Source organism: Scyliorhinus torazame, chromosome 4 (assembly GCF_047496885.1).
Source record: "Scyliorhinus torazame isolate Kashiwa2021f chromosome 4, sScyTor2.1, whole genome shotgun sequence".
NCBI classification, from domain to species: domain Eukaryota; kingdom Metazoa; phylum Chordata; class Chondrichthyes; order Carcharhiniformes; family Scyliorhinidae; genus Scyliorhinus; species Scyliorhinus torazame.
Window position 1 is genome coordinate 231,323,260 of NC_092710.1, and position 12,340 is coordinate 231,335,599.

Here is a 12,340-nt window from a genome sequence, read left to right on the forward strand (position 1 = left end):
TCGGGAATCTCAGCTGATCTAGGAATCGTCTCATCCCCTCTTCCCCCGCTGGGGGCTGGGATCTGTACAGCTCTTCACAAAAGGCCTTTAATACCTCGTTTGAGTGTATGAATTTTTAATTCATTTATAAAATCTATAACTTATTTTGTCGTATATTATTGTAATCTAAAACATTGTGCCCAGGTTGGTGCTGTGGTGACTGATTCTCGGGGTTTTTTACTTATCCAGGGATGGTACGAGGTGTATAGATTAACTCATCCTGCCATTTAATGGAGGAAAGAATGGAAAGCAAAACAAATTAGTGGCTGATTATGCAGGAGCATAAACGAAAAGTAAAATTAGGTTAACCCATGCATGCAGGTGTTGCCGGCAATGACAGTGTTATGCCAAACTTGGAAATTGAATGGTGACGACAATAATAGAATCATTTAATACTGCTATACAACAAGGATCCAACCACAATGTCAACTGCTCAACACCATGTCTAAACTCGACAGTCTGAGATTTAGCTCCATCAAGTCACCCACTTTCCTGTTCTCAAGTACTCCGAACCTTTGTGCTTTCGAGACCTTGGTCTCATCTCCTCCCTGCCCACCTATTCTTCAAGATTACTACTATATAGTGTGGGCTTCTTCGGTCCCTCTTTTTTTCTCATCTACGAGTGGCTGGGAAACTTTGATATTTGCTGTTAAACGATATGAATGAAGTGATTGACAGCTTTTATTACCTGATGTTGAGTGTTTGTACATTGTGTGCAGAGACATGGCTGCAGTGTAACTGGGGCTGAGAATTGAATTTCTAAGAGTATTCATTATTTAGGAAGGACAGGCAAAAAGGGAAAGGAGGGTGGTGTGTTGGTTAGTTAAAGATGAAATCAGTGCAATAGTGTGAAAATATATTGGCTCAGAAAATCTCAATGTGGAATCAGTATGGGTGGAGCTAAGAAGCAGAAAGGGGAGTGAGAGTTGCCTATAGCCCTCCAGACAGTGGCAAGGTGGGGGGGATGGTGTTAAGCAAAACGTTGAAGAAATTTGAGATGTGTAACAAGGGTGCTGCAGTAATCATGGGTGACTTTAACCTACATATAGATTGGGCAGATCAAATTAGTAACAATGCCGTGACAGATGGATTCCTAGAGTGTGTACGAGATGGTTTTTTAGACCGGTATGTTGAGTAAACAACTAGGGAACATGCTACCCTTGATTTAGTATTGTGCAATGAAAAAGGGTTAATAAATAATGTGAGGGGTCCTTTCGGGAACAGTAACCACAACATGATAGGATAGAAAGTGAAGAAGTCTAATCTGAAACTAGGGACCTGAATCTAAACAAAGGAAACTCCAAAGGTATGAGGTGTGTTGGCTAAGATGGATTGGGGAACTTAATTAAAAGGCATGATGGTGAGGAGGCAATGGCTAATATTTAAGCGTTGGAACAGTTGCATATTCCTTTCTGGCGCAAAAACAAAACTAGAAATGCACCCAACCATGCCGTACAAAATTGATTAAGGCTAGGGTTAGATCCAAAGAGGAATCCTATAAAGTTGCTTGAAAAAGTAGCAAGTCTGAGAATTGGGAGAAGTCTAGTGTTCAGCAAAGGAGGGCAAAGAGATTGAGTTAGAGGGGGAAATAGAGTAGGAAAGTAAACTTTCAAGTAACATAAAAGGGGACTGTAAAAGCTCCAATAAGTATAGAAAAATATAGGAGAATTTATAATCGGAACAAGGAAATGGCAGAGCAATTGAACAACTACTTTAGTTCTGTCACAAAGGAAGACACAAATAACATCCCAGAAATGCTAAGGAATCTAGGATCTAGTGAGAAGAAGGAATTGGAAGAAACTAGTACTACCAGAAATATATAGTGTTGGAAAAATTAATAGGCCTGAAAGCCAAATAAATCCCCAGGGCCTGATAACCTAAATCCCAGGGTAATAAAGGAGCTAGCTGCGGAAATAGTGGATGCATTGATTGTCATCTTCCAAAATTCTGGAATAGCTCCAGCAGATTGGATGGTGGTAAATGTAACCCTGTTATTTAAAAAATGAAGGAGGGAAAAAACGGAATTACAGACTGGTTAGCCTAATAGTAGTAGGGAAAATGCTGGAGTAATATAAAGGATGCCAAGCCAGAACACTTGGTCTAATCCTGCTGATGTTTTTCTAAGTCAGCGTGGATTTATTTATTATTCATTTGCAGGATTTGGGCATCACTGGATAGTCCAGCATTTATTACCCATTCCTTGTTGCCCTTCAGAAGGTTGTGGTGTGTTGCCTCTTTGAACCTCTGCAGTCTCTGAAAGGGAAATCATGTTTGACAAACCTAGAGTTTTTTCTGCGCATGTAACTAGTAGAATAGATGAGGGTGAACCAGCATATGCAATGTATTTGAATTTTCAGAAAGCTTTTGATAAAGTCCCACGTACGAGGTTAGTGTGAAAATTAAAGCACATGGGATTGGGGTAATATATTGGCATGGGTTGAAAATTGGTTAGCAGGCAGGAAACAGAGAGCAAGAATAAATGGGCTTCTTCAAAGTGGCAGGCAGTGATTAGTGGGGTCCTGTAGGAATCTGTGTTTGGGCCCCAGCTATTCACAATGTACACCAATGATTTGTTGAGGTTACCAAAAGTAGTATTTCCAAGTTTGCTGATGACATGAAACTTGGTGGGAAGGTGAATGGTGAGGAGCATGTTAAAAAACTTCAAAGTGATTGAGACAAATTGAGTGAGTGGAAAAACACGTGACAGATGCAGGATAGCCTGATTAAATGTGAAGTTATCCATTTCAGACGGAGGAACAGAATGACAGAGTATTCTTTAAATGGTGATATATTGGGAAATGTTGACAAACAAAGACACCTGGGTGTCCTAGTGTACCAGTCACTGAAAGTAAGTGTACAGGTGCAGTAAGGAGTTAGGAAGGCACCCATTTAATTTCAAGAGGACTTGAGTGCAAGGGGCAAGGATATCTTACTGTAGCTGTACAGGGCCTTGGTGAGACCGCACCTGGAGTATTGGAACAGTTTTGTTCTGAGAAAGGATATACTTGTCATAGTGAGTGCAGTGAACTGGACTGATTTGTGGGATAGCAGGATTGTCATATGAGGAGCGATTGGGTTGATGGGGACTATTTACTGGAATTTAGAAGAATGAGAGGGAATCTAACTGAAACATTAAATTTTAGAAGGACTGTATGCGGTGATGTTGATCCTCTGGCTGGGGGTGGCCGAGAACAGTCTCGGGAATGGGATAAGCTGTTTAGGACTGAGATGAGGAGAAGCTTCACTCAGGATCGTGAACCTATGGAGTTCTTTACCGCAGAAGTTTGTTAAGACCACATCAGTGAATATGTTTAAGAAGGAATTAGATAGATTTCCAGACTCTAAAGGTGTCAAGCAGTATGGGCGGAATGCTGGAGTATGATAAGATTGCAGATCAGCCACGATCGTGTAGATTGGCTGAGCAGGCTTGGACCTATTCCTCTCCTATTTTGTTTGTTTCTATGTATGATGTATCGTTCTGGTAGAAAAATGATGTGTTATGTAATGCTATTGTGTATGTATATGCACTATTATGTATATATACAGTATGTGTTGCGGTATTGATACAGTTTGCACAGATATGTACACATCCCATACATATCCTATAATTTGTGTAAATCAAGTCTGTGTATAGTATGAATGTACATGTCTGCCCGTGGGTACCATGGGGACACGGAATGGGAGAAAAATAGTGATTGCGATATGGACACATCAGAAAGCATGAGAAATTTATACAGAAGAAGGAAAGAATTGAAGTGGGAGACAGGCAGAGAAACTTATGTTGAAAAGAGCAACTGCGTGCAATTGTTTGAGCACCCCATCTGAATTTTAAAAAATGTGTATATACTAAATATAGACATGTGTTTTAAGGCGTTTAAACAAAAAATATAAGTAAAGTCAACAACGCTCCTCTACAACATGTACTTAACTCATTGTCCAGCTTTGTCTTTTATAAGACCAATGTGAACGACAGTGATCTTAAATGAAGTTCAAACTTACCACCATAGCCTTTCCGACGTTGACGTGCAGCATTATATCCCATTCCATAAATCAGGTTCAGTGTGAGCAATAACAGAAGCACAGTGATTTGTTTTGAAACCATGGTTGCAGACCAGACCTGTAAAGAGCAAATCCCCAAATAGTTACAATCATTAATGGAAAGATCCAGAATGATTTAAATTAACTATTCGGTAGAAGTTCAAGAATCTAGTACTTGAGTGGAATGATAAGTTATGAGGTTGAAATATCTGTAATTTCACAAAATATTTTTACTCTGCATTGTGTTTGACTTCTAAAGTAGCTATAAGATCTTGTGTAAGAAATGTAATGTTACTCAAAACATATTTTGTTTGATATGGAGATCCTTTACCAATAATGTCTCAGCAGTCTGTGACTGAGTAACGTGGCAGTGTGTAGTACTTAGTGATAGATTTGTTGTGTTCTGGAAATACTGATACATTTGTTGCTGTGTTCTGGAAATACAAACTGGTGTGATAAGTCACTACAAACATAAACAAAAGATCTCTGACTTCCTTGATAATTAAACATTATTGTGAAGTTGACATCCAAACATACCAGTAAATGCTGCTTTTGGAGCCTTGCTTCAGTCCAGCATCCCTCGCTGGTTGTCTCAAATGATGCCGAGCAATGGAGTGTCTTGAAAAGGGTATCTGTTGTCATATTTATATATGCAAGATTTTAGCTCTGCGCAATGAACATTTGTAACTCCTCCTTTTCAAAACACAAGTGCTAATTATGCATTTTATATATACGTATATTTTTTGCGTCAGAAAGTTGGGTCAGGCTACTGGGTTGTTTGTGGTTAAAGCTTCCTTGCCATCTTTGGGATTGGTATCTATCTCATGTAGACCGTTTCAAATCCAAATGTGGAACCGATCATTTATGTCTCAATGTTTGGGAAACTACAATATTTTGTTTTTAGTTCATTTAAGTCATTCATGTCTGTAACTTCATTGTAGGGTTAATGCAAACCTACTTGTGACACTAATAAAGATTATTATCAATATAAAGCAAAATTTAATGTTTTCAGTCACATTTGTGGAGTTGTCATTTTGCCATTTGTCAACTTTGCAAGATGTCTGTGCTTCAGTAGTTGAGCAAAGGTATTGCTAAGGCGGGAAGTAAGTAACATGTATGCAGACTAGTTAAGTTTCATTATTAAAAGGTGTCTGCCAATCCATAGATTTTGTTTTCTCAGACGATAAGTTTGAGCGTTCAACACTGTGGTTGCAGAACAGGATACATTGCAGAATGGAAAAGTTGTGAATTTGGTGCAATTGGGAACGAAGGTGGGGGGGAGGGGGGCGCGATGGAGACATGAGTTGCTTTTTGTGTCCAATGTCTTTAGGGGTTTATGTTACAGTTAAATATTTTAATTTCATCCACCTGTAACTTACAGGTAGACCAGGTATTTAGAAATCAAGAAATAAGAGAAGCTTATGGCAAAGGTAATGCAATAATGGTCTGATACTTTCTTCATACGTGTAGCCTTTGTTTGTTATTCACGTCAGACACCAGGTTTAATAAGGGCAAGACTACACCAGTCACATCAAAATCAAACCACAACCATTTATTTGGATGAATTTGAATTATGCGATACTGTAAAGACTTAATATACTTCAACTATAGGTTACATTATTAAAACATAAACACTTCTTCCATTAAACAGACATGCAGACATATACCTACACTCGCCTGCGAGTGGTCAAGCCCACAGTGATTGAAGTCCTCTTAGCGACTGACCAAGTCATTTCTGTTTGACTCCGTCAAAGTCACTCTGGTTTTTCAGACTTGTATGCTGTTAATGTATAGGCTTCCACCAATGATTTTTCCACCCACCACTGGCCCCAAAGTCAACACTCCAGGTGCCCCAAGCCTGTCATGTAGGCTTTTGTTTGCAACTCTTGACAATTTGTTGAACCCCCTTGGATCTGGTTAGCTTTAAATTCTGGAGATGGAATGTTTCTTGGGGGAATGATGTGGAGATGCCAGTGTTGGACTGGGTTGCATACAATAAGAAATCTTACAACACCAGGTTATAATCCAACATGTTTGTTTGGAATCACTAGCTTTCGGAGCGCGGCTCCTTCACCTCATGAAGGGGCTGCGCTCTGAAAGCTACTGATTCCAAACAAACATGTTGACTATAACCTCTGGTGTTGTTAGATTTCTTTCTTCGTAGAATTGAACTGGCCATGTGAAACAACTTCGGATGAGATTGGGAACAAATGGTGTAAAGGCTTGATTGATTAATGACAAAGTATGTGTGAATGGCAGATGACTTAAAAATGGGCGTTTCAACTCCAGGTTTAGACTAATTATTCAACTTTTGATAGGACATTTCATAATAAAGTGAAACATTAGAGGACGGAAATCCCTCTACAATCAAACCAGATCCATCCTCGAGAAAGGGTTTAAAGTAGGAGACTTTGGAAGACCTCAGTGTCATAGGCAGTGGAGGGAAATTCTAAAGGATGGATCCAGACTAACGCTCTGGTTGTTTGAGAAGTTTAACATGCGAGGCACCAAGGGAGGCAAGATTGGTCACTTTTATGAAAAATATTTTTATTAAGACACACACACACACACACACACACACACACACATGGTTGTGTTAGATATATATATCTAACACAACCATAAAACCAAACAAGCAAACAGGGCTGCGAATAATCAAAACGACTAAATACCTAACACCCCACCATTCTGCCAGGCGAGCTTTATCTTCTCCAGCCTGAGGAACTCTACCAGGTCACTCACCCAAACCCCCGGTTTCAGCGGCCCTGAGTCCCGCCATTCCAATAGGATCCATCTCCTGGCTACCAAGGAGGCAAAGGCCAGTGCATCGGACTCTCGCCCCCTGGACTCCAGGGTTGTCACTCCAAAGATCGCCACTTCTGGACTTGTGACCACCTTCACCTTCAAGACCGACATAACAAATTAAATAAATACAATTTTCAGCAAGAAGAGTGCACCTGTTTCAATATCAAGATGGAGACATCATGTGATAAGGGAACGAATATCTGAAACAATATTTGAACCAATAACCTCGGCGAACACCTGCCAGAATTCCCCAAGCTTCGGACCAGCCCAAAACATGTGGATTTGATTCGCGGGCCCACCCGCGCACCGTCCAGGCCTATCCTCCACCCCTTCAAAAAACCTGCTCATCCTGGCCGTAGTCATATGTGCTCTGTGAAGCACCTTGAACTGAATAAGGCTAAGCCTAGCACACACAGAGGATGTGTTCACCCTCCTCAAAGCCTCCTCCCACAACAGAACCTCTACCTCCCTCCCCAGCTCTTCCTCCCACTTATGCTTCACTACCACTATCTGGGCTCCCTCCCAATCCATTAACTCCTTAAATTTCCGACACCCTACCCTCACCGTACCCCCGTTTTTGACACCACCTTGTCGACTGGTCATTTTTAGACCCCCCCCCCCCTTCCCTAGGAGTAACCCGCAGACTGTTGTGTCCACCTCACATGCCTTGTTTTCATACTTCAAATCTTAATTTTCCATATCTACCATATCTTTTTGCCACTCCTGTTGTTGGGTGATATCCTTCTAGCTATCTCCACCCCTAAATCGTTAGACTGACTTTCTAGTAGACTTTCTAGAGAGCTCTTTTTGTTTCATCACCTCGCTCCCATATTTCTCATTGCTCTGCATTCTCCTTCAAGAGCCAATCTATTGCACCTTCTCAATTACTTGTTTTAAACCCCTCTATCTGTTCTTTTAAGCAAATCTTTTCTCACATCATTTTTAAATTGCCACTGTTTGGCATTAACCAGGTTGCCTTCAAAATGCTTGGTTTACAATTGGGCTCCTGCATCCTTTCCGTCGTCCTTTGGACTGAACCCACGACAGTCGCGTATATGCAAATTTTTAAAGTATATTTTCTGCAAAACTTCTGCGGCAAGTAATTCACATTCTGAAACCCCAAAGCATGTCCACCATTTTCAAAGCACAAGTGATAGTATTTCTCCATTTGACTGGATGCTGCAGTTCTAACAACACAAGGAGCTCAACATCATCAAACAACCCACTAATTGTCACCCTATCCACCATCTTAAACATTCACCCCCTCCACCACCAGCGTACAGTGGTAGAAGTGTGTAACATATACAAGATACACTTCAGCAACTCAATAGCATCTTCCAAACCTGAAACCTCTGCTACCAAAGGCAGCAGATGCATGGAAATACCAGCACCTGCAATTTCCCCTTCAAGCCACATATCTTTCTGATTTGAAACTATATTGCCATTCCTTCACTGTTGCTGGGTCAAAATCCTGACACACTCTTCCTAACGTGGGTGTACCCATGTCACTTGGCATGCAGTGGTTCAAGAATGCGTCTCCAGAAGTAGAATTGCACTTTTGGGGGCCCCCTTCACCCCCCACATCACACCCCACCTTCTGGTGACGTCAAACGTGCCTCTAATGACATCAATGCCCTCCTGATCCTGCCCACCCGCCACTCGCACAATGCTATCTGGCCTCGCCTCTGCTCTCGCTTTCATCAGTCCAGTTGTCCAGCCCGCCACACTCTCAGCCTTGCCCTCTGGTCGAGTTGCCCCTCTGCTCCATGAAAACCACGCTGGCACCTGCCTGGACCTTGCACCTACCGACTACTCACCTCTCACTTGGGTAGCTGGGTCTTGAGCCTCGTCGGCTGTGTGTGCTCCATCCGGCTGGCTGTCTGACTGCTGCTGGCTTTATCTAATAATAATAATCTTTATTAGTGTCACAAGTAGGCTTACATTAACACTGACATGGAGTTACTGTGAAAAGTCCCTATTTGCCACATTCTGACACCTGTTCAAGTGCATTGAGGGAGAATTCAGAATGTCCAATTCACCTAACGAGCACATCTTTCTGGACTTGTGGGAGGAAACCGGACCACCCGGAGGAAACTCACACAGACACGGCGAGAACGTGTAGACTCAGCACAGACAGTGACCCAAGCTGTGATTCGAACCTGGGACCCTGGCACTGAAGCAACAGTGCTAACCACTGCTACCGTGCCTCCCATATCCGCCCCTTGCCTCTGCTCTCCCTCGATTGACGGCCTCTCCATTGCTGGTCTAGTTGCCACCCAGCCCTGCGAAATTACTGTGACTAAAAATTGACAAATCCCCCGAATTTGACTATCTACATTAATTAATGTGTTCTAAAAAAGGTGGCTTAAGAGGGGGGCATTGATCATGATTTTTCACAATTCCCCAGATTTCGGAATGCTCTGAGCGAATTGGAAATTGGCACCTCGATTCATGGGCAAGTACATGTCAGTTATTGATTGATTGATATTTATTGTCACATTTACCGAAGGACAGTGAAAAGTATTTTTCTGCGGCCGAGGGAACGTTCACAGTACGCACATAGTCGACGAAAAGAATAACCGACAAAGTGCATCAACAAATAGTGATTGGTTATGGCCCAGAACAAGGGCCAAACAAAGCAAATTCAGGAGCAAGAGCAGCATAGGGCGTCGTGAATAGTGTTCTTACAGGGAACAGATCAGCCTGATGGAGAGTTGTTGAAGAGTCGAGTAGCTGTGCGGAAGAAGCTGTCCTTGTGTTTGGATGTGCGGATCTTCAGACTTCTGTATCTTCTGCCTGATGGAAGGGTCTGGAAGAGGGCAAAGCCTTGGTGTGAGGGGTCTCTGACAATGCTGCCTGCCTTCCTGAGGCAGCGGAAGGTGTAGACCGAATCAATGGGAGAGTGGAAAGCTTGTGTGATGCGTTGGGCTGGGTTTACCACACCCTGCAGTTTCTTGCGATCTTGGACCGAGCAGGTGCGATACCAGGCTGTGATGCAGCTGGATAGGATGCTCTCTATGGCAAGTCTGTCGAAGTCTGAGAGAGTCAATGCAGACATGCTGAATTTCTTTAGCTTCCGTAGGAAGTAGAGACGTTGTTGGGCTTTCTTGACTGTTGCGTCAATGTGAGTGGACCAGGACAGACTGTTGTGATGGTGATCCCAGGAACTTAAAGGTACCGACCATCTCCACTTCAGAGCCATTGATGTAGACAGGGGTGTGGGGGGAGGTTGTGCTATGCATCCTGAAGTCGATGATCAGTTCTTTGGTTTTGTCGACATTCGTTGTTTCTGGTACACCATGCAACCAAGTGATCTATCTCCCTTCTGTAGTCTGATTCGTCGTTGTTTGAGATACCACCCAGCACTGTTGTATCATCCGCAAACTTATAGATTGAATTGGAGTTGAATCTTGCCACATAGTCGTGTGTGAATAGGGAGTACAGTAGAGCACTGAGCACACATCTTTGCGGGACCCCGGTGTTGAGTACTATTGTAGGGGAGGAGCTGTTACCTATCCTGACAGATTGCGGTCTGTTAGTGAGGAAGTCAAGGCTCCAGCTGCACAAGGAGGGGTCAAATCAAAGATTGCAGAGTTTGGTTATTAGTCTTGTTGGAATAAAGGTGTTGAAGGTGGAATTGTAGTCCATGAACAGCAGTCTGACCGAGGTATCCTTGTTGTCGAGGTGTTTGAGTGTTGATTGTTCGGCCAGGGACATAGCATTTGCTGTGGACTGGTTGCGGCTATAGGCGAACTGCAATGGATTGAAACCGTCTGGGAGGCTGGTGTTGATTATTTCATGACAACAGATGTCAGGGTCACCGGTCGGTAGTCATTGAGGCAGGCTACCTTGTTCTTCTTTGGTACTGACAGTATGGTGGTCTTCTTGAAGGAGGTGGGGACCCCCGAGCGGAGAAGTGAGGTGTTGAAGATGTCTGCGAATACACTCACCAGCTGGTCTGCGCAGGCTCTGAGTGCTCGCCCAGGGACTCCGTTGGGGCCCGTCGCTTTCCGCGGCTTCACTTTCAAGGAGGCAACTCTTGCTTCTGAGGCTGTAATAGTGGGTATGGGTGTGTCCAGGGCTATTGGGGCGGGTGGCACTGATGTTTTGGCTGTCTGTTCAAAGCGGGCATAGAACTTGTTCAGTTCATCAGGGAGGGATGCTCCAGCCCTGAGATTCCACCTAGCTCTGCTTTGTAGCCCGTAATCTCGTTTAAGCCCTGCCATAGACGTCATGGGTTTGTGTTGTCCCGGGACTCTAGTTTGATCTGGTACTACCTTTTGGCATCCCTGATGGCTTACGTTCGTCGTACCTAGATTTCATATATAGGTTGGGGTCGTCAGATTTGAACGCCTCAGTCCGGGGCTTCAGCAGGGAGTGAACCCTTCGGTTAAGCCAGGGTTTTCGATTGGGGAATACTCGTACTGTCTTCTTTGGTACACAGTCCTCGACACACTTACTGATGAAGTCTGTGAAGATGGTTGCGTACTCGTCCAGGTTAGCTGCAGCAGCCTTGAATATGGACCAGTCCACAGACTCCAAGCAGTCGCGGAGGACGTCCTCTGATGCATTGTCCTTGGACCAACACTCCACGGTTTTCTTGACTGGCTCAGCACGCTTGAGTTGCTGTTTGTAAGCCGGAAACATTGTCAGTCATTGAAAAATCAGTTATTAAGGAAGTGGTTACAGCAATTAGAAAACCATGATGATTAGGCAAAGCCAGCATGGGTTTTGTGAAAAAAAGATCACATTTCTCAAATCCATTAGAATTTTTTTGACGGTGCAAACTATCAGGATAGATAAAGGGGAACAATTGTAGTAAATTTTGATTTTCTAAAGTTATTTGATAGGTTGCCACTCGAAGGAATGCTGCATAAGATGAAGGCATATGATGTTAGATGTAATAAATTAATATGGATAGAGAATTGTTTGAAGGACAAATGGGGATGGAACAAAATGTTTGTTTGTTTTCAGGTTGGCAAGCTGTTAATAGTGGGGTATCACAAGGATTAATACAAGAACCATAGATTTTTGCAATCAATATTAATGTCTTCGATGAAAGGATCAAGTGTAATGCATCAAAGTTTGATGATGCAAAGCTAGGTGGGATATGTATGGAGGGTGCAAAGACTGAAGAGGGATTTAGACCGGTTACATCAATGAGCAAAAAGGTGACAGATGGAGCATCCTGTGGGAAATTGAGAGATTATTAACATTTTGGTTAAAAAAAAAACAGTACTTTTTACGTGGTGAGAAACCATTAGAAAGATGTCGTTCACATGGATTTGGTGTCATCATACAATAAACACAGTTAACATACTAGAAGCAGCTAGCAATTAGGATGACAAATGGTATGTTGGCCTTTATTAGAAGAGACCAGATGTATTGCTTCATTTATACAGGACTAATGCCTGGAGTGCTGTCGAGCTTTTGCTTTCTGCACATTAGGAAGGATATA

At 42.8% G+C, this 12,340-nt stretch overlaps 2 protein-coding genes across 3 annotated transcripts in view; one reads left to right on the plus strand and one right to left on the minus strand.

Annotated features, from left to right (window-relative positions):
- Nucleotides 1–12,340, plus strand: part of nt5dc1 (5'-nucleotidase domain containing 1) — a 764,356-nt gene that overhangs the window by 85,560 nt on the left and 666,456 nt on the right. The gene's annotated exons all lie outside the window — the stretch shown is intronic.
- LOC140411198 (uncharacterized) overlaps nucleotides 1–12,340 on the minus strand; it is an 83,429-nt gene that overhangs the window by 9,474 nt on the left and 61,615 nt on the right. The window contains exons 14-15 of the mRNA XM_072500287.1: nucleotides 4,615–4,721; nucleotides 4,039–4,156 (exon numbers count right to left, since the gene is read on the minus strand). Of these exons, the coding sequence (XP_072356388.1) occupies nucleotides 4,039–4,156; nucleotides 4,615–4,721 (225 nt within the window). The remainder of the gene's footprint in view (nucleotides 1–4,038; nucleotides 4,157–4,614; nucleotides 4,722–12,340) is intronic.